This window comes from Mustela putorius, unplaced genomic scaffold, assembly GCF_011764305.1.
Source record: "Mustela putorius furo isolate JIRA1106 unplaced genomic scaffold, ASM1176430v1.1 tig00000580_pilon_pilon_pilon, whole genome shotgun sequence".
Lineage (NCBI taxonomy): Eukaryota > Metazoa > Chordata > Mammalia > Carnivora > Mustelidae > Mustela > Mustela putorius.
Genome location: NW_025421423.1, coordinates 16,933,387 through 16,951,756, shown reverse-complemented (window position 1 = coordinate 16,951,756; position 18,370 = coordinate 16,933,387). Strand labels below are relative to the sequence as shown.

At 56.9% G+C, this 18,370-nt stretch overlaps 1 protein-coding gene across 5 annotated transcripts in view; it reads right to left on the bottom strand.

Moving 5' to 3' along the window:
• COL27A1 (collagen type XXVII alpha 1 chain) overlaps positions 1-18,370 on the bottom strand; it is a 136,558-nt gene that overhangs the window by 33,763 nt on the left and 84,425 nt on the right. For all 5 annotated transcript variants that reach the window (XM_004747870.3, XM_045081776.1, XM_045081773.1 and 2 more), the window contains 11 exons: positions 16,280-16,333; positions 14,541-14,594; positions 14,242-14,295; positions 10,326-10,379; positions 5,267-5,320; positions 4,674-4,718; positions 4,547-4,591; positions 4,221-4,274; positions 3,108-3,161; positions 2,115-2,168; positions 1,061-1,114 (listed from right to left, as the gene is read on the bottom strand). In XM_004747870.3, the coding sequence (XP_004747927.1) occupies positions 1,061-1,114; positions 2,115-2,168; positions 3,108-3,161; positions 4,221-4,274; positions 4,547-4,591; positions 4,674-4,718; positions 5,267-5,320; positions 10,326-10,379; positions 14,242-14,295; positions 14,541-14,594; positions 16,280-16,333 (576 nt within the window). The remainder of the gene's footprint in view (positions 1-1,060; positions 1,115-2,114; positions 2,169-3,107; positions 3,162-4,220; positions 4,275-4,546; positions 4,592-4,673; positions 4,719-5,266; positions 5,321-10,325; positions 10,380-14,241; positions 14,296-14,540; positions 14,595-16,279; positions 16,334-18,370) is intronic.

The window sequence follows — 18,370 nt, the reverse complement described above, 5'->3', positions numbered from 1 at the left end:
AGGCACCACAAGCGTGGAGACACCATCCTTCTTGGGCCCGTGGCAGATGTCACTAATGGATCTACTAGAATGTGGTTCCGTAAGAACACGGCCTCCTGTTACTCGCTGCTCGGTTCCCAGCGCTTTGAGAGAAGGGCCAGGCACACAGTGGGCATCGAGTGAGTGTTCGTCACTCTCATTCCTACTGTGCCTAGATGGAACCTCAGAATCCTTCTTAACATAGCACTCGAAGAAAACCGTACGGATCAGTCTTTGTTGACACACAAGATTTACCATCTTGGGGTTTCGGGCTGCACATGCATCCTGCCTTGCCCTGTGGTCTTTCTTGCTCCTTCCACATCTTAACTCAATTTGCGGCGCCTCGGTTGACTCCGGGCAGGGGGAGCACGAGGCATTGGAAAAACAGGGGAGATAAGAAATGAAGGGCACCTGCCTCTGGTGCCCCCAGGAACTGAGGCCCACACTAACACCCCCTCCCACTGGGACCCCACCTTCTGCACCTGGCAGATGCTACAGGATGCCTGCTCTGTGCCCCTCCCAGTACGCCTGCAGCCACATTTGGGCAAAGACTGTATAAACTGGGCACGGAGCATAGAGAGGTGGACAGAGAGGCATCCCAAAGCTTCTCAGAGGAAGGCAAGCTTTGTGGGTTTCTTTTCAGAAAAGAGAAACATAACCTTCCATGGAAGAGTTTCCAAGGATGATAACAGGTGTTTTTCAAAAGTAAAAGTGCTGCAGACCATTTAAGTTTGGATTAATCCAAAAGGAACCACTGTCTTGGCTGCTGGCCTTCTCAGAGCCTTGAAAATGCTTACTGCTAATGTGGGGAGGGAAGAGTGAACATGCAGTGAATCCCAAACACTCTGACCACAAGATCGTTTTCTTCCAAGAGTGCCTCTATGTTGTGGAAATGCTAGCTCAGCAAGAGAGATGAGATGAGGCTATAGGAATTCACCGTCTCTTTCTCCCAGAGGCTCAGGAAGGTTGAGGAAAGCCCTTCCCCCGACCCAAGTGCCCCACAGGTGACTTTCCAGGAAGAATGAATTTGCTTTTGACTTACCCGCTGCCCAATGAGGCCCTGCTCCCCAGGGGTGCCCAGAGGCCCAAGGTCACCCTAGGAGAAGCCAAACACAAGTCCATGGGGGTGGGTCGGGCCAATCCCAGCCCTTGCTTCGCTTTGCTGTCCTCACCAGCTCTGATTTGGGGTGGGAGCTGGGGAAGCCCCTCCTTCCCGAAAACCAAAGCGACACTGCAAAATGCCAACCAGAGCCCCTGCTCCAGGCCCCCCCGGGCCGTGTGGGTCTCAACACTGAAACCTCACAACAACCCTGCCACAGAAGGGATCTTCTTTTACGAATGGAGAAATCAATGCTCGGGGTCACGTCACTAGCCCAAGCCCATAAGGCTAAGAAGGGACAGATTCAGGATCCAAACCTGAGTAGTTTGGCTCCAGGGAGGACCAGAGGCAGGGATGGCAAATCTGTGGCTGACCGCCTTCTTTACTCTCCCTGAGAGCCTTGGAAAGAAACCCAAAGGAGGAAGAGGCCCGAAATGAACCAGAGTAAATGTCACCTGTCCCCACAAAAGATCACCACATGGGGATTTCTAAACTAGTCTCCCTCTGTGCCGACGTCTGGATGGGGGGGTGGGTGCCAGGAGGAGGGGGAGCGCCGAGCCCCCAGCCCTGCCCCAATCCGGACAATCCCATTTCCGTCTGTTTTAGATAGGACGCACTCTCTTCCACAACAGAGCGGGGACAGGGCTCTCCCCAGAGCCCCGGCATCAATGGGCGCCTGTTTCCCTTGCAGGTAATGAGGGGCTCGGGGACTGAAATGCAGATGGTATCTCGGGAGGCCAGGAGGTGCGGCCGCCGGGGCGTGGGGCAGGTGTGCCTTGTGCCAGGGAAAACACCGCTGGGCAGGGGGCCGGGGTGGGGGCTCCGGGTCGGCTGGGCCCGCCACTGTGGCCATAGCCAGGACCCGCTCCCCGGCCAGAAACACAGAGAATTCATTATCCCCACACAAGAAAGGCCCGTTTCTCTTCCGTGGGGAGGACGTGGCCGCCAGCTGGAAGCTGGTTTCAACAAGTCAATTTTCTCTTTCATCTTGCCTTACCTTCATCCCGGCTTCCCCGGGAAGGCCCGGTTCTCCCACCGCACCGGGCGGCCCCTGCAAGAAAATGCCATTGGTCCCTCCTACAGCAGGGCTTGGCCTCACTGTAAGGGAGGAGAATAACTGAGGTTGCCCCAGAGAGGGCAAGGAATGTGCCTGAGGTCACACAGCAGGAGAGACACAGAGCTAGGAGTAGGCTGCGGGCCTTCTGGGAGCTTGGGGCTGGGACCACGGGGCGGGTGGTGGCTGCGCCCAGGCGGATGAGCCCTGGAGGGGGCTCCGAGGCTGCTGGATCTCTCTCCTTCCCCACGAGTGTGGGTTACCGCATGAGGAGCCCCTTGGCGAGCACAGGGAGGAAAATAGCATGATTCACATAACAACAGGGGAGGAAGGCAACCGAGGCTGTATTCAGGGTGGACGGATCCCTGTGCTTTACTCCAAAGCTGGGCCAGGATGCCCACGGGGGGAAGGGGTCCGAGTCATTCCCAGTGGCATGGCTACAGCCCCTGCACGAAGCTGCGGCTCCGCTTCCTTCTCTGACTAAGGCAGAGGGGTCTGAGGCCCCTCTAAAGCGCATGCCCTGTAAAAGACAGGTCCTGCAGGCAAACCTCGGTGCTGAGCAGAGAAGTTCCCACAGAGGCGGGGAGGCAGGGGGCACTGCTTTTTCCCTTGGTGGCACAGAAGAGGCACTGATAACCCACCGGAGGGTCCCGGAACCCCTGCAGGCCATGCACTGCCCTGGGACCTGGAGCCCAGCTCCTCCCCCTACTTTATTAGCCTGATCTGTTCCCCCTACTTTATTAGCATGGATCTGCTTTCCTGTGAGTGGGGTTGGGGGTGGGGGGGCTGGGGGGTGTCTACCCTTCGGTTTCTGCAGGACATAGGACACGACCATTTCCCAGGTCAGGCCTAGGATCCCCCAGTGGAGGAGGGCCACGAGGTGCTGATACCGCCCCAGCAACATCACAGGACAAGCAAGGGGCCCTCAGCACTCACCTTGGGGCCCATCTCTCCCGGAGGACCAAGTGGCCCCTGGGGTCCCTGAGGGCCCTGTAAGACAGACAGACAGACATACAACAGTTTGAGAAGGTAGCCTGGGTCCTCTCTGGGGCCTGAGGCCCAATAGTACAGGGTGCAGAGGCAGGTAAGGGAGAAGATCCAAGAACCTGGGACCCTGCTGCCGTGCCCCCCACCACCTGCCTTGCCAGGGACCCACTGCCTGCAGCTCCTCCCTCACCACCAGTCTCCTGCCTCTCCCTCAAACCGTCTGTACTGTCTTCTCCTGTTTCTCTCCCTCAAACTCAGGGACCCCTCTCCCACTCAGAAACCTTCGAGTCCTCTGAGCAGCCTCGCTCACTCTGTTCCATCTGTCTGAATGCCCTTCCACCCGGGATCCACCTCTGGAAACCCCCATTCGGCTCCTGGTCAATTCACTGTTCAAATCAGGTCTCCTTGAGCCTATCAATGTGGGACTGTAGCACAGCCCCAGGGGGCAGGAGCCTCCTGTTCCCCCCCCCCCCGCCCCACCACAGGGATCCCTCCTCCTCTGTCCCTTGAAGCTGTCCTCTCCTGTCTCTCGCCAGCAGTATCACTCCACTGCCTCCTCAAGGGGCGTCCTGACACTTAGGCTGTCCCCCAAACCTGTCCTTCCAGGGAGACCTCCTGAAGGGTTATCTTGGTTTCAAACCCCTCACTAGCTCCCGTCCAGACCCTGTAATGCCTATACTCGGTCCCTTGGAGACCTGAATACTCTGTTCCTTCAGCTTCTCATTGGGCTATGCACCCTGTATACATTTGCTCATTTCATCTTTACAACAGGATGGCATGGTAGGGACAACTATTCCTGATTACATGCAAAGAGAAAAAAAAAAACTAGGCTGGAGGATAAGTGAGCTTAGACGCCAACCCAGAGCTCCCGAGCTCCCTGGCCAGTGCCCCTCCCTACCCAACCCCCCCCCCCCAAGGCCTGTGCCATCAGCCTAACAGAGGCCTGGCCCCGTCCCTCTCCAACCTCCTTGGCTGACCACATCCCACACTCCCAGGCAGGGGCCCAACTGGGACCAGCCCGCCAGGGGCAAAGAGGCCAACGAGGGAGGAGCAAGCACTTACCGGTTCTCCTGGGAGGCCCTTGGTGCCAGGGGGTCCTGAGGGACCCGGGATGCCCTGCAGAGAAGAACAAAGGTGACCTCAGTCCCTCTCTGGCCTCCTTCGTCTTGTATGGAAGCCTTCGCCGTGTGTGAGGGGCCCCACTCCCCCACCCGCCACGTGACCCAAGGGGAGCCTGGGTCTCGGGGGAAAGAGGCAGGCCAGAGGGTCTTCAGGGCAGCATGGGCAGCCGGAACCCGTGTGGTTTCCACGGCACTGCGGGAACTGGGTACCGCGGCTCTTAGCTCCCGGCAAAGCCCCTCGGAATTTCCAGAACTGGTGCTACTTACGGGGAAGCCTCGCACGCCCGAGGGCCCGCGTTCACCAGCCGCACCCTGGAAGCAGATTTGGGGTCTTAGAGGCACATATGGGCCGGCAGGGAGCGGGGAGGGGGCTGGCAGCTTCGGCCTGACGTACCTGCTGCCCGGGCTGGCCCGGTCTGCCCTGCGGTCCGGAAGGGCCCTGCGGGAAGCAAAGCAGATGAGGGCAGGAGAGGGTACGCTGGGGGACACCTCATGGACGTAGGACCGCACTCCGTGGGAGATGGAAGGAACCTGTGTCATCACCAGACCCACCCCCTCTCCCTGTTGTGCAGGTGGGGAAACTGAGGCCTGGCAAGGGGAGTGGTTTGCCATAGTCGTCATCAGCTCTGGAGAACCAAGGACCCCTCACTCCTGCTGGGAGTGGAAGCAATCTCGGCTCCCGGGGGGGCTCTGGAGGGGACAGGGAGCCCCAGGGATGGGGTCAGAGGGCACCCGAGGTTCCCTCCCACTCTCTTTTACTCCTGCCTCCTCTGGCTCCCTCTAATTCACGACTCTCTCTCTGGGCTCCTTCTCCCCAGACCCCAGGCTCAAGCTCCAAGACCAGGAGGAGCGGCCCATGATCTCCCATCCTCTCTTGGACTCCCCACCGCCCCCAGGGGCCTGGCGCTGAGGAAGGTGTGAGCCTTGGTGCCCGGACTCCTGACCCAGCGTGGGAGATGTGAGGAAGGCAGCTCGTGGGGTTGGTACCTTCAGGCCCCTGGACCCCTGCTCCCCGGCTGGTCCATCTGGTCCTCGGGGGCCCTGGAATAGGAAAAAGGGACTAGCATCGCGGACAGCAGGGGTCTCCCTCGGGCTGAAAACCAGGAGGCAGGGCTGCCCAGAGCCTCGGGCCTCTTCCGGCACAAGCCTAGGGCTCCCTTCTCCTCCTGTTGTGCGCACGCCCCCACCCTAAGGCAGGTCTCCCACGCGCAGCATGCCTGCTGAGATGGCGAGGCACAGGGCGACTCCGCTAGAGGCCCTGATGTTCTGGAATAGGGCTGGGGGTGCACGAATGACCCTGTTGAAAGAGACTTCGGAGGTCAAATAGCCACACACCTCAGAATCAGGTAGGCCGAGGGCTGGATACATGTGGCCAAGTCACCACAGTTAGCCCCTTGGACTTGGCTGCTGCACCCTCTTCCCCAAGCACACGTGAGGCAGAAACAGGTGTCTGAACCACAGCCCTTGGGGGACATTGACAGGGAGGGCCCCGGGAGGGTCGGCATGTGGCTCAGTGTGCAGAGCAGATGTGCGAGTTGGTCTGACCCTGCTCACAGATGGAGAGTGACAACATGCACAGGGGCAAGAACAGGGCGGGGCTCAGGCATCTGTTCCATGGAGTCCTAGACAGCAGCCTTATTCCTTTGAAAGCTGGGAGCACATCCCCAGCACCCCCCGAGGCAGGCCCTTCCCCCACTGCACAGATGGGAACACTGAGGCCCAGCCAAGGGAAGTGACTTGTCTAAGGTCCCTTAGCACACCAGCAGGTGCATCCCCTCCGCGGTTCTACCCACTGGCTCAAGTGATCCCCTTTTATGGGGACTCCTACAGAGACACAGATGGGACGGGGTCCTCTGGAAAAGGCCCCTGTAGAGACCAGTGTGGTCTTTGTCCTGCAGGGGACCGGAGAGGTCATGGTGGCAGGGAGATGAAGAAGGTCTCATGCAGACGGCTGGCCCACCCTGACCTGGGAGTTGGAGGCCAGCCACAAAAGGGGACCGGGAACACGTCTGGGTGGGGGTTGGTGGATGAGGGATGAGAAAAATAGCATGAAGAAATCATTTAAAAATTGAGCAAGGAAACTTTCAATTAGTAATTGAGCCAGAAAAAGCCACAACTCCTCTTATCGGCTACCTGGGGCTCCCATGGCTTTAAATATTGCCTGATGGATTGAATAAACCTGGACAGGCAACCGTGCTAAGCCTCAGTCATCTTGTCTCTGAAATGGGGATGAGAATCTCTCCCTATGGCGAAAGGCAAGGCACCTGGCCTCCTGTCAGCACTTGGTAGTAGCTGGCCTTGCCAGAGGAGGCAGCAGCGCCCCCCACCCCCCGGGGCCAGTGACACAGAGGAATGGCCTGGAAGATCTGGATTCAGTCCCTTCCTCAGGACAGGCAGCTCAGAGCAAGCTACAGAGAACCAGCTGAGAGTTTCCATAGACCAATACAACAGAAGATTAGCTGCGGGTGCTAGTCCTTGTTCTGTGGCTGGATGGCTGTGTGGCCCCAGGCAAGCCCCTTCCTCTCTCGGGCCCCCTCTCTCTCAGATGGACATGATCAGACCATGTGTTAGACTTTCCACTCCTGGTTTGTGGACAGGTGCCTGGTGGAGATGGAGTGAGACTGAGGTGGGGACATCCCAGGTCTTAGGAGCTGGGACAGAGCCTGAGCTGATGGGTGGGCATCTGGGCTCTCCTGAGAGATGGCTTCTGGCCCCTGGCCTCTGTCTCTAGCTGAGCCATAAACTTCCCTGGAAAGGATCACTCTGGGACTGCAGGGAGGCCCAGAGGTGTTAATAGTTTGCTGTGAATCACATGGCACTGTATTTATCCCAGGAATCCAAGCCTTTCTGAGAGAAAGTTTATGTCATATACAATAATTGTAGTAGCAACAACAGCAGCAGTAATGATACTGAAAGGTGTTATCCTCATTTTGCCATAAGGAAACAGTCCATGGTCACACTGCTGGAAAGTGGAGAAGCCAAAATTGAGCCAGAAGCCCATTTCTTTCCACCACAATCTGTCACTGCTTAGCAGTGTGGGAGTGAGCTCCCCGTCATGAGGGTGTGCAAGTCAGGGACTAGAGAAGTCTGCCATGATGGCTGTGCCTGGAGCAGGATGTTGGAGAAGATGATGTCTAAAGTCCCTCATACCTGGGAGATTGCAGTCCTTTGGGAGATCAGAGAGCTCAAGGAGATGCTGGTGTTGCTTGGGGGAAATAGGGTGAGCCCTTGCTGTATAGAGGGAGGAGGAGGCAACAGAGCCCCAACCCCCCTCGATCCCTGGCTCCCCAGGGCAGGAACAGGAGCAGAACAGCCACACATACTAACCCTTGCTCTGGGCCACTCTACATCTCATCCTGTGTCCCAAGGGTACCCCCATCCTGTTCCTTCCTTCTTCAAATGAATACAGGCTAGTCATCCCTGCTGGAGGCAGGCCTGGGTTTCCATCAGAACCATATGTCTGTACTCTTATAGCCAGTCCCCAGGAAGATGTTCGCAGTTGAAGCCAGGGTTATCTTTCACCCAGGCTGGGACAGAAAATGCGGTCAATTGCAGCTCTTGTGACAAAGGGATGGACGATCTAAGGGAGGTGCTCACCATGTGCAAGGCGCTTGCCAAGGGATTTAATCCCATGGCCATCCAGAGAGGTCAGTTCTGTGGCTGACCTCAGAGAGTCAGAGTCAGTTGCTCAAGGTCAAAGAGGAAGAGCCACAATTTGAGGCCAGGTCTGCTGAGCTCTTACCCACTCATGGGAGTAGAGTCCAGTGTCAGGCATGTGAATCTCAGAATCCCTCAAAGTGGTTAGTGGAGGGAGATAGTGGAGTCTCCCAGGTAACAGGGCTTTTAGACATTGTCCTCTCCAACACCATGTCCCAGGCCAGAGCCTTGATGGCAGGCTTCTCTAGTCCCTGACTTGCACACCCCCTCTGACGGGGAGCTCACTCCCACACTGATAAGCAGTGAGTGGTGGTGCTGGGGAAAAAAAAAAAACAAAACAAAAAAACCAAAAACAAAAATGGGCAACCTGCTAATGTGAGTTCAGATTCTGGATCCTTACAACCTCCTCCTAGGTTCATCTGCTAAGCCATACAGAAGTTAAGAAACTGGCCTGAGGTCCCAGAACTGGTAACTGAGAAGGCTGAGATTTATCCCTGTCCAGCCCCAGATCTCCCACTCTTCCAACTGAGGTCTGTGGACTCAGACCCTGTCAATAGTTCTACCAAGAGCCGAGGGCCTGAGGACCCATCTTGTCCTCTCTTGCAAATCAGCAAGGACACAGGCAGGTCCTCATACCCTCTTCATGGCACATATGGGGAAACCGAGGCTTGGAGGGTGGCAAGGTCTGGCTAAGATCACTTGGCAAGCCAGTTGCTACACACGGGACTGCCCAGAACTGAGCTCTTTTGCAGACAGGACGGCTGCCCCTCTAGGTACCTGTCCCCCAAAACACACACCGTGAAGTGGCCAATGGTGGACTATTAGGCCGGGGACCCAGGGGGCCGATCCCACTGGTTTTGCATTCCTGCCAAACCCAGCAGGGGGGAGGAGCTCATGTTCCTGAGGCCTCCCTCCCAGCCCTGGAGACTTTTGATGTGGTTGGGAGCCTGGGTTTCCTCAAGCAGGACAGACATTCTTGCTGCCAGAGCTGAGAAGGGGTGCTAGAGAAAGCTGGGGGAAGCTCGGTGAGTTGAGGACCTGAATCTCCAGCTAATCCGGCTTTCTGGGGCAGGAGGCCATGTGCACAGGGTCAAGGTGGAACAGGCTGCCAATGGGCCTGGGTCCACTTGCAGAGACGAAGGACAAGGCAGTGGGAGGGGCCCTGCTGGGCCAGAGGAATGCCTCGTAATCCCCGCCTCTCCCAGGCTGACTCCTGGCCATCTGGTTTGGGGGAAAATTTAAAACCACTTGAAATTCAGCCAAGAGGAGACTAATCACAGATCTCCCGTATGCAGCTTGGATATCAGGCCTGGGCTGTCGGCTCTACCTGTGCCATCATGGCTCCCTTCTACAAGGCTGCCTCGCCCGTATAGGGGTTGGGGGCGGAGAACCACTCCATCAGCCCTCCCTACACAACTGAAAATGAGACTACCTTCAGTATGCAAAAGAGATTCTCTGGGTTCAAATCCCAGCTGGGGCACTTTCTCACTGTGCAACCTGAGACAACTGACATAACCTCTCTGTGCCTTAGTTTCCTTGTGTGTAAAAGGGAATGAAGCCTAGCACCTTCTTTGTAGAATAACGAGTCAATATAGGTGTTAGACAGCACCTGACCCATAGCAAGTACCAGCAGAGACTTCTGGTGACTGTGTTCAGGCCAGCCCCTCCTGAAAACCTTCTGTGGCTCCCCACTGCCTTGGGAGCACAGCCCATAGGCCTAACTGTGGTTTGCAGGCTTGCCACCTGCTCATTCTTGGTCTCATCTCTCTCCGCGGACCCTCTGTGGAACCAGTGGGGGCCTGTAAACAGGCTGTGCCTTCTCTCACCTTAGGGCTTTCCCTTGCCTGGAGCCTGGCACCGGCTGCAGGCCCCTCATCTCCCGGCCCCTCGTCTCCATGAAGCGTGCTCTGATGCCCTGGACAGGCTCCCAAGCCGCTTGTGCTTCACTATGCACGCACCCAGGACCCAATACTATCTTCTTGACTTGCTTGATTGAGCCATGAGGGCAGGTGGGGTCACGCCTCTCCCCTCCTCCCGTGGTACCTACAGAGCCTCCAACAGTGACTGGTATACAGCTGGCACTAAATAATTGGTGGTGGAATGAATGGATGAACAAATGGACAAGACGCCGGTACCACAGAGCCTGTCTGTACCCATGGAATGGCAAGGTCTGGTGTTCAGAAATGGGCTGGAGAAGACGAGCTGGAAAGGGCAGGGGTGGGTGGGGGGGGGAGTGCCAAGCTGACAGCCAGGCCCTGGATGAGCCTAAAACCCTGCCTGATGCCATGAAAATCACAGGTCTCAGAGCTGGGCACAGGGCAAGGATAGGAGGTTGTCTGTCAGGCAGCCCCTGCCAGCGCCAGCCCCCTGGAGGCTGGGCCCCACTTACCTGGCGTCCCTTTACTCCCCTCATGCCTGGGGGGCCTCGAGATCCTGGAGGGCCCTGTGGGGAGGAGAAAGAGTTTGGAGAAGCCGCCTTTCCGGTAGCAAGGGCAACAGGGAAGGCTGGGAGTGTCGGGCAACGCTGGGTGCGCATAGAAGGAATTGGCCCAGGGGGAAAAATCTGTCCCCCTGGAAGAAGCCGCCCATGGGCTAGAACCCTGAGCACAAGTCAGTGCCCTGGGTTCAATGTGGTGTGCCTCCACGTCTCCCAGGCATCTGCTAGTGAGGAGAAGCCTCCCAGGATGGGTGAGCCATTTCCTTCTGCACCTCAGAATCAACAACGGGAAGCTAGCATGACCTCCTCGACCAAAGCTCTCCTCAAGTGCCCATTTCCCCTTTTCCTTTCCACTAGCGAAGAGACCATGGCTTTCCATGTCGCCCCGCCCCCTCAATCCCGAACATCACCTGCCAGCCATCCAGAAGGTTCTGACCAGGGCAGAAAGAGTGAGCCCTGGGGTACGAGGGGGAAGAAGCAGACCACAGTCCCCAGGTGAGGGAGGGAAAGGCAGGGAGAAGGGAACAGGGCCTGACCCAGGGAAGCTGCCTGTTATATCTGGTTTGACGCAGGAACGACAAGACGCCCAAGGGGGAGACAGAGAAAGAGGGAAGGATGACACAGGGTTGTCTCTGTTCTTTGAACTCTCAACACCGGCACAGCACAGGCCTATGACCAGAAGCGAGGGATCTGTTGGAGAAACTACGAACCGTCTAACAATAAAAGAGGACAGAGGGTTGAAGAGGAAGCGGGCTGCCTGACGCCAGATCTCTCCTCCCGGTTCGGACCCAAGCGGCATCCACCAAGCAGCGCCTTTACCCACGGCCGGCCAGCCGGCCAGGACCCCTCCAGAGCCTCCCAGCTCGGCAGCAACTTCCAGGCTGGGCGTGCTCCTTCTACAAGCAAGACACAGCTTCATTCCCCTCCAAATACCAGAGAGAGGCCCAGCTCCATTTGGGGCCTCGGGAACAACTTGCTGTTCCCTTTTCTCTCTCTCCATGGCCTTGAGGGGCCCAGGTCCTCAGTCAGCTGCTGTGGAGGGGCTGATGTGTGGGGCCAGCTTCTAATCTGCCCCTTGTCAGCAGAGCAAGCAGGGCGTGGACCCTCGCTCGGCCCAGTAAGAAGGCAGAGCTGACGCCTGGATGGCGGATGACAGGAAGATTGGGTGAGAACGAGCCATTTTATAGCGGGATCTCAGACTGCAGAAGGCACGCAATACGTCACTGGGAGATTTCAGGAGCCAAGTCTTGACTCTGAAGCAGAAGAATAAAGGACTCAAAAGGACCAACTGCTTCCTCAGAGAACCAGGTTCAAATCTCTGCTCCGCCACTTCCTAGTTCTGTGACCTTGGCAAGGGATTTCAACTTGGCAGGCCTCAGTTTCCTCATCTGTGAAATAGGGTAAGAAGAATTTCTAGCTCCTGGAGTTGCTGGGAAAAGGAAATGACATGGGAAGTCCTCAATAAAGGGTAGCTCTCAGCTCTCTCAGTGTGGCAGGGGGCCAGAGACGGGAAGTCTGACTGGTCCCCCACCCCTGCGGCCGTGAGGATAATGATCTCAGCGGCCTCAGCAGGCTGAGAGAGAACATGGATTTCACGAGATTGGAAAAGTGGGAAACTGCTCATCAGACCTGAACAGTGTCATCAGAAATGTCCCCTGAGCGGCAGTAGTCTTACAGGAATAGCGGTAATTAGCCTGCCTAGTAAACAGCAGTTACCACTACTCCCGGTCAGTAGACACTGAGCGAGGCAAGCAGCTAGCTAAGCATGACTTCATGCACTGATGGCACGGCTCTCTCACAGCAATCTCATAACGGAGTTTCATGCTGGCTTGCCGATGGGGAAACAGAGACACGGAGAAGCCACAAATACTTCCAACAATCACCCAGCTGGTAAGCGACAGGGAGTTCACTCACACCTGTCTGATTCTAAAGTCAGATTTCTGGACCTCAGTGCTACCCTGCTTCCCCTGGCCAGCCAGGAGGAGCCCCAGGAGGTCCAAACCATCCGCCCCATAGGGCAGCAGGAGCAGGTCAGGGGTAATGGGGGGGGGGGGGGCATAGCGCAAGCACCACGTGACTGCTTTCACTCATTCTGAGCCCACCTCCAGAGCAGTGGTGAGCACTGAGGACACAGCAGAGAGGAGGTCGGGGAAGCCCTAGAAGTAAGGGATTCGGAGGAGGCCAGGAGCTTCCTTCAGTGCACTGGCTTGGATGGCCCCACCGCTTTCCCACCTCCCACTGGGAGCAACTCCATTCCAGGCTTTCCTGCTCCCACTGGACAGATGCGGAGACTGAGGCCCAGGAGGCTGGAGTGCGGGCTCTCCTTGCACCTCTCTGCTTTGAGTTTTCTACCTCATCGAAAGGATTATGGGGGACAGATAGAGCCACCTGCTGCTCAGTACCTCTGTCTGGGGATGACGGTTACTTGTGTCCAGGCTTCTCATCCCTGGCTAGTCCCTCCGTATCCCTCCTTAGCAACTAGCACTGCCTGGCACGTAGTAGGTGCTCAGTAAAGTTCTGTTAATGAGGGAAAGGATGTTTATACTTGGCATTCCCCCTACAGGATCTTAAAAGCAGATGTATTTTCTTTTTCTTTTTTTTTTTTTTTAAGATTTTATTTGAGACAGAGAGAGAGCCCACGAGCAGGGGGAGAGGGGCAGAGAGAGAGGAAGAGTAGGAGAAGCAGGCTCTCCACTGAGCAGGGAGCCCAATGCAGGGCTCGACACCAGGACCCTGAGATCATGACCTGAGCCAAAGGCAGATGCTTAACCAACTGAGCCATCCAAGCATCCCAGCAGGTGTATTATTATTATTATTATTATTATTATTATTTTAAAAATCATTCCTGCACCTTCAGGGCTGAGCATAGGCCCAGCACACAGCAGGTGCACAGACAAGTTTGCTTTCCTTGTTGGCACAGAAAACTGGGATGTGCATGCTTTCCTTAGATTCAGACCCTCCAAGGCTCCCATTTCCTCCCTCATCAGACTCCATCTGAGTCCCTCCGTCTGGTCAAGGAGTCCCTCCGTCTGGTCAACCCGAACCCATTGTCCTCTAGTCCTCCCTGGGATCCGGCCTGGGCTGATCCCCTTCCTCTATACCCTTTCTACCTGCCTGAAGCCCACCTCTCCGTCTCCCCAGAGGGGGTTCCCAGCCCTGAGTCCAAGCCCTGGCTGGAGTGAGAACTCCTCCCAGTCTCCATCCTCCATCAGCCTAGACAGAGGGAACAGAACCTGTGAGGGCTCAGGATGAGAGCCACCCCTCCCCGCCCCCAATACCACCCTCAGGAGAGTACAGGGGTCCCCCACCCCGGCTACCCTGTCTCTCTCACCCTTCCCTGCCGTGGGTTCCTCAGGAATCTCCCTGGTTCCTCAGTCATCACAAGAAGTTCAGGAGCCCTGTGTCCTCCGCACTGTGCTCAGCCCCTGTGTCCCCAGCATTTCTCATCATCTCCAGAGCAGGTGTCACTTATGTATTGGGCTGTCTCTCCCCCAAATGCCAGGACAGAAGCTCCTAAAGGACAGTGGGAGTTTTCTGCCCTGCTGATGGCTGCACCCCGACTCCCGGAGCTGGTCCCGAGGGAATGACCAAAGCAACAATGGAGACTTGACCAAGAAGCTCCTGTGCCGGGAACATTTCTATGCAATGAACACGAGTTGCCTGGGTTCACCTGACCTATGGGATTACGCTACCATGACCACAATGATCTTCTCTGTGTTTCAGATGAGCAAAATTTAGGTTCCAAGAAGCTCAATGATCGTTCCTGGCAAAACAGAGCTGGGATTCAAACCCAGGTTTGTCTAACTCTGAGACCCGGACTCCTCAGTCTTACTGGACGGGGGTTTGAGCTCATGAGGGCTTTGCTTACCGGAGGTCCAGGCTCTCCGGGGGTCCCCACAGCACCGGGAGTTCCAGGATGACCCTACCGAGAGAGAAATGAGAGAGAAGGAATCAGGTGAAGCAGGTGATTCTTCCTCCTTCCACCCCAGCTGGCTTGGCCCTGGCCCCGGCGCCAGCCCGGTGCACAGGGGTAGCAGCTCGGCCTCCTGGAGGGAGAAGGAGCCGGTCTTCCCGAATGCTCGGGGTATATAGGAGCAGGCAGAAGAGAACAGAGCTGTCACCAGCCCAGTGACGGGAGAGGGCAATCAGTACCCACTTGTTCCTTACCATCGATCCCTTGGGTCCGGGTGCGCCTGGGGGTCCCATCATGCCCCGGTCACCCTGTGATGGAGACAGCAAGTAGGGAGGTCATGGCCGGGGAGGGGTGGCTCTGTAGGGGGCAGTGCAGAGGCCTTCCAGAGGCCAAAGAGGGAGGGATAGGGACTTGTCCAAAGTCTACAATCACACCACCCAGGCTAGCAACAGGGGAAGGGGTGCTGGGATGTCACTCCACAGAAGCCAGGAACCCAATAAGCCCCAGGAGGCCTTAGCACCCACTATGGCATCCCAGGTAGCAGGCTACCCCCAGGCAAGGATGGTCCTGCTCAGGGATGCGCGAATGACATTGTCCCCTTTGATGCCAGCCAATGTCACGTGGTCCTCACTGGGCCCAGCCTCCCCTGTGCTGGGCTTGTGGAGGTGGAGAAGGCAGAAGGCACTCTCACTCTCCCCATCTGCTGCCCAAACACAGATGAGATGCTGGAACATCTGAGATGCAGCTCTTTTCCTCTGGATCCATCCAGACCAACCGGGGCAGAAACCGTGGGCGTAAGAGATAGCTCGTTGAAGGAAGCGATCTTTGAATTTGAACTTGAAAAGCAAATTTGAATCCTGCCTCTGTTTTTGTGGAGCCCTGTGTTTTGTAACCACAGACGCAAGTCACTGACACAGATACCAACGCGTAAGTGAGGGCATGGGTCTCGGTGCCAAGGCCCTTCAGCAGGGGATCTGACCCCCACCCCAGGCACAGGGGAGTGGTGGGGAAGTCCTGCTTGACCCCAGAGAGCTGAAGGCTAACTCACCTAGGCACAGAGGGAGAAGGGGCAGGGGGGGAGGAGGCGTGTACCTGGCTGGGGGAAGGGGGCGGCACAGCCCATGGTTTGTAGGTGAGGAGGGACACGGAACATTGGAGCAATAAAGAAGGCCAGAGTTCGTTGGATGTTGCACTACAGTTGAGCAAGAACAGAACCGCCAGCGGCCACAGGGTGAAGGGCTCACCGAACCTTTCTGTACTGTTTTTGGCAACATTGTGTGACTCTGTAATTACGTCAAAATAAAAAGTTCACAGAGAAGCGGAAGAGGAGAAACTAGGGAAGGTGGAGGAGAAGGAGGAGGAGAAAGGGTCTGGGACGTGCGGCCATAAGAAGGCAGGCACGCAAACAGCCTGGAAAGGAAGGTGGGGCCCACGCACAGGCTTCCTTTCTCTGGCCCTCAGTTTCCCCGTCTATCCAGTGGGCATACTATTGGCTCCCCAGAACGCCAGCTTGCCAATCAGATTAGCCCCTAAAAAGAAAGCACGTCCCCTCCAGGGCCCATGGTGGGAAAACAGAAGCTTGCAGGCTGGGAGCTAATGCGAACCTGGTGATTTAGCTCCTCAGAAAGGAGGAGCCTTGGTTCTCTGGTCTGAAAAACAGAGCTGCGGGGGGAGGATTCCGGAGGCAGCCTACGGAGCCATGCCTGTCTCCCTTCTGTTGCCCACCCCGTGTGGCTCTAACGCACAGACAGGAGGGCCCAGACCACGTGCGTGAGCTGGTTGTCACACAGGAGTCTGGCTGCACGTGACGATGCTGACAGGAGGGCAGAACAGAGCCCCAGGGGATGCTGGGACAGGGGACCATGGCTCTCTGAGAGTCTGGAATGCTAGGGAAGCAAGGAGAAGCCAGGGGAGAGAAGGTCACAATCCCCCTTTTTCTTAAAATCTCCACCACAAGTCCTATTTGCTGATGAATTCTCCAAACCTAACTTACCTTTTCTCCCACGATCCCTGGCTCCCCGACGAGACCAATGAATCCCAGAAGTCCCTAGAAGAAACACGCGCAAAAAGCAAGAGAGAAGAGGCAGTTGCGTGAATTCGGGGACGTGCCCAGTTTGAAAGGCAACGCGCCAGCGTCTCCCAGCCCCTGGGGGTCCTGGCCTGCGACCCCTGCCCCGCACCTGGGGATCCTGCAAGAGCGGGGTGCCACCGAGGAGAGCCGCCTCTCTCCAGGCACCGTCCTGACTTCCCTCGCTCCGCCAGATGGTTCTGATCTCGGAGCCAAGCGGTGGGGCGGCTGCCAGCATATCCCTGGGAGGCCACACATTCTTCCCGCGCCAGAAGCAGGCTGGGAGGCGGTTTGGGGGACGGGCTGTGGGGGGCAGGGGGTGCAGGGATGGCCCTTACGCTGTGCTGGGAAGAGCCCTGCCTGTTAGAAATCTGTCCCCATCTTCCAGGGCTCTGGGGCCGCTTCAAAGAGAGAAACAAAGCCGCTCGCCAGGATGGAAACAGTGCAACAGCTTCCGCCAAAAGACTCGATTCCACCGTGGGAAGCGGAGGCCTTTACACTGTCTTGTGAAAAGGCTTCCTCTGCTTTCTGCAGGGCACACACCCACTCCCACTGCGGTTCCGGTTGCTCTTTTTAACTCCACTGGGTGATAACTGGCCTCTGTGTTCCAGGGGCTCTTCTAGGCGGCTGCCCGCCTCGCTGGGCCCGAGGAGGCACGCACGCGCCCGCCCGAACGGCCTGGAGGAGCCCCTCGGGAAAGCAGACGTTTCCCTGTCCCAGCCCCACGCTCTTCCCCGCTGAGGAAGACTGGAGCCAGGGGGCGGGGGGGTCCTGCGCAGTGCAGAGGCGCCACCGTGGCTTTGGGAGAACGTGGGGGCTGCCGCCAAGAGTTTCTGGGAGAATTGGGAAAGACTGAGGAAGGAGGGGATTCTTCCCATGTGATCTGCTCCTGGTCCCCCAGCCGGGTCCAGAAAGGAATGACACCTTGAAGCTGAAGGGACACCGGTCAAAGGTGCCAAGCTGCATGCTCAGGCAGTGAAGCTGGCCGACTTGTCCATCCACTAGGGTGAAAACATGGCACCCATTTCCAAAGGCTTAAGTCTGTGGTTCTCGGAGACAGTTTTAAATGGCAGCTTAGGCCATGACTGTGTGGGTCTTGCTGCTGTGGCTCCAAGGTCCATGCGCCTGTGCCTCCACCTGGGGGCCTCCACGGCATGTGGCCATGAGCAGGGCACACACCTCCCCTCCCGGTACCAGCAACCCCACACCATCACCGCACCGTGGAGGTCCTGGTTCCCCGGGCTCCGAGACCCTTCAGGGTTGAAGTAGGAGGTGAGAGGGGGTGAGGTACAAGATATTAGGTCATGGCTAGTAAGTCACAGACAATAACCAAGTATCTGACTTTTGCAACAACTTACTTTAAAAAATTAGAGCATTTTCTGGGCGGCAGCAGTGTGAGGAGCAACAGCTGGGACCTGCTGAGTGCCAAGCCCTGCACCTGACCCTTCTTCTGATATCATCACTCAGCTTTTGGGTGTGTAGACCCTGGGCAAGTCACAGAGCCTCTCCGAGCTTCATCCTCTGCAGAGGGTGGCCCTTCCCAGAAAGGTCTCTCCCTCTCTCCCCAGGGTTGTTCTGAGTCTTGAAGATAATGCATGGCACATGTAGACACTCAATAAATGTTAGCCGCCTCCCGTCTCCTTCTGATTTATTTTAAAAGGGCATAGGGTTAAGACAGAGGCTTGGGCGCCCCACGAGGGAGCACTCAGATGTTTAGAGGATGCTGAGGAACGGGAATAAAAACGGCTCTGTTAAGAGGCCCCGGGCCGACTGGCCCAGAGAAACAGAAATTTCATAGCTACTTTAAATTTATGAGTTGTTGGGTCCTAGAAGGCAGGCAGGTCATAAACCTCAAACAAGAAGCCAAACAGGACCTTAATGAATAAGGGCCATACAACAAGTGGCCCATTTCCCCACCCCGGCCCCCAGGACACCCATGGGGCGCTGTCCCAGAAGATCCTAGCTGGACCGTCCTGCGGGTGGAGATGAGGCTGGCCAGGAAGCCAGCCCTGGAGG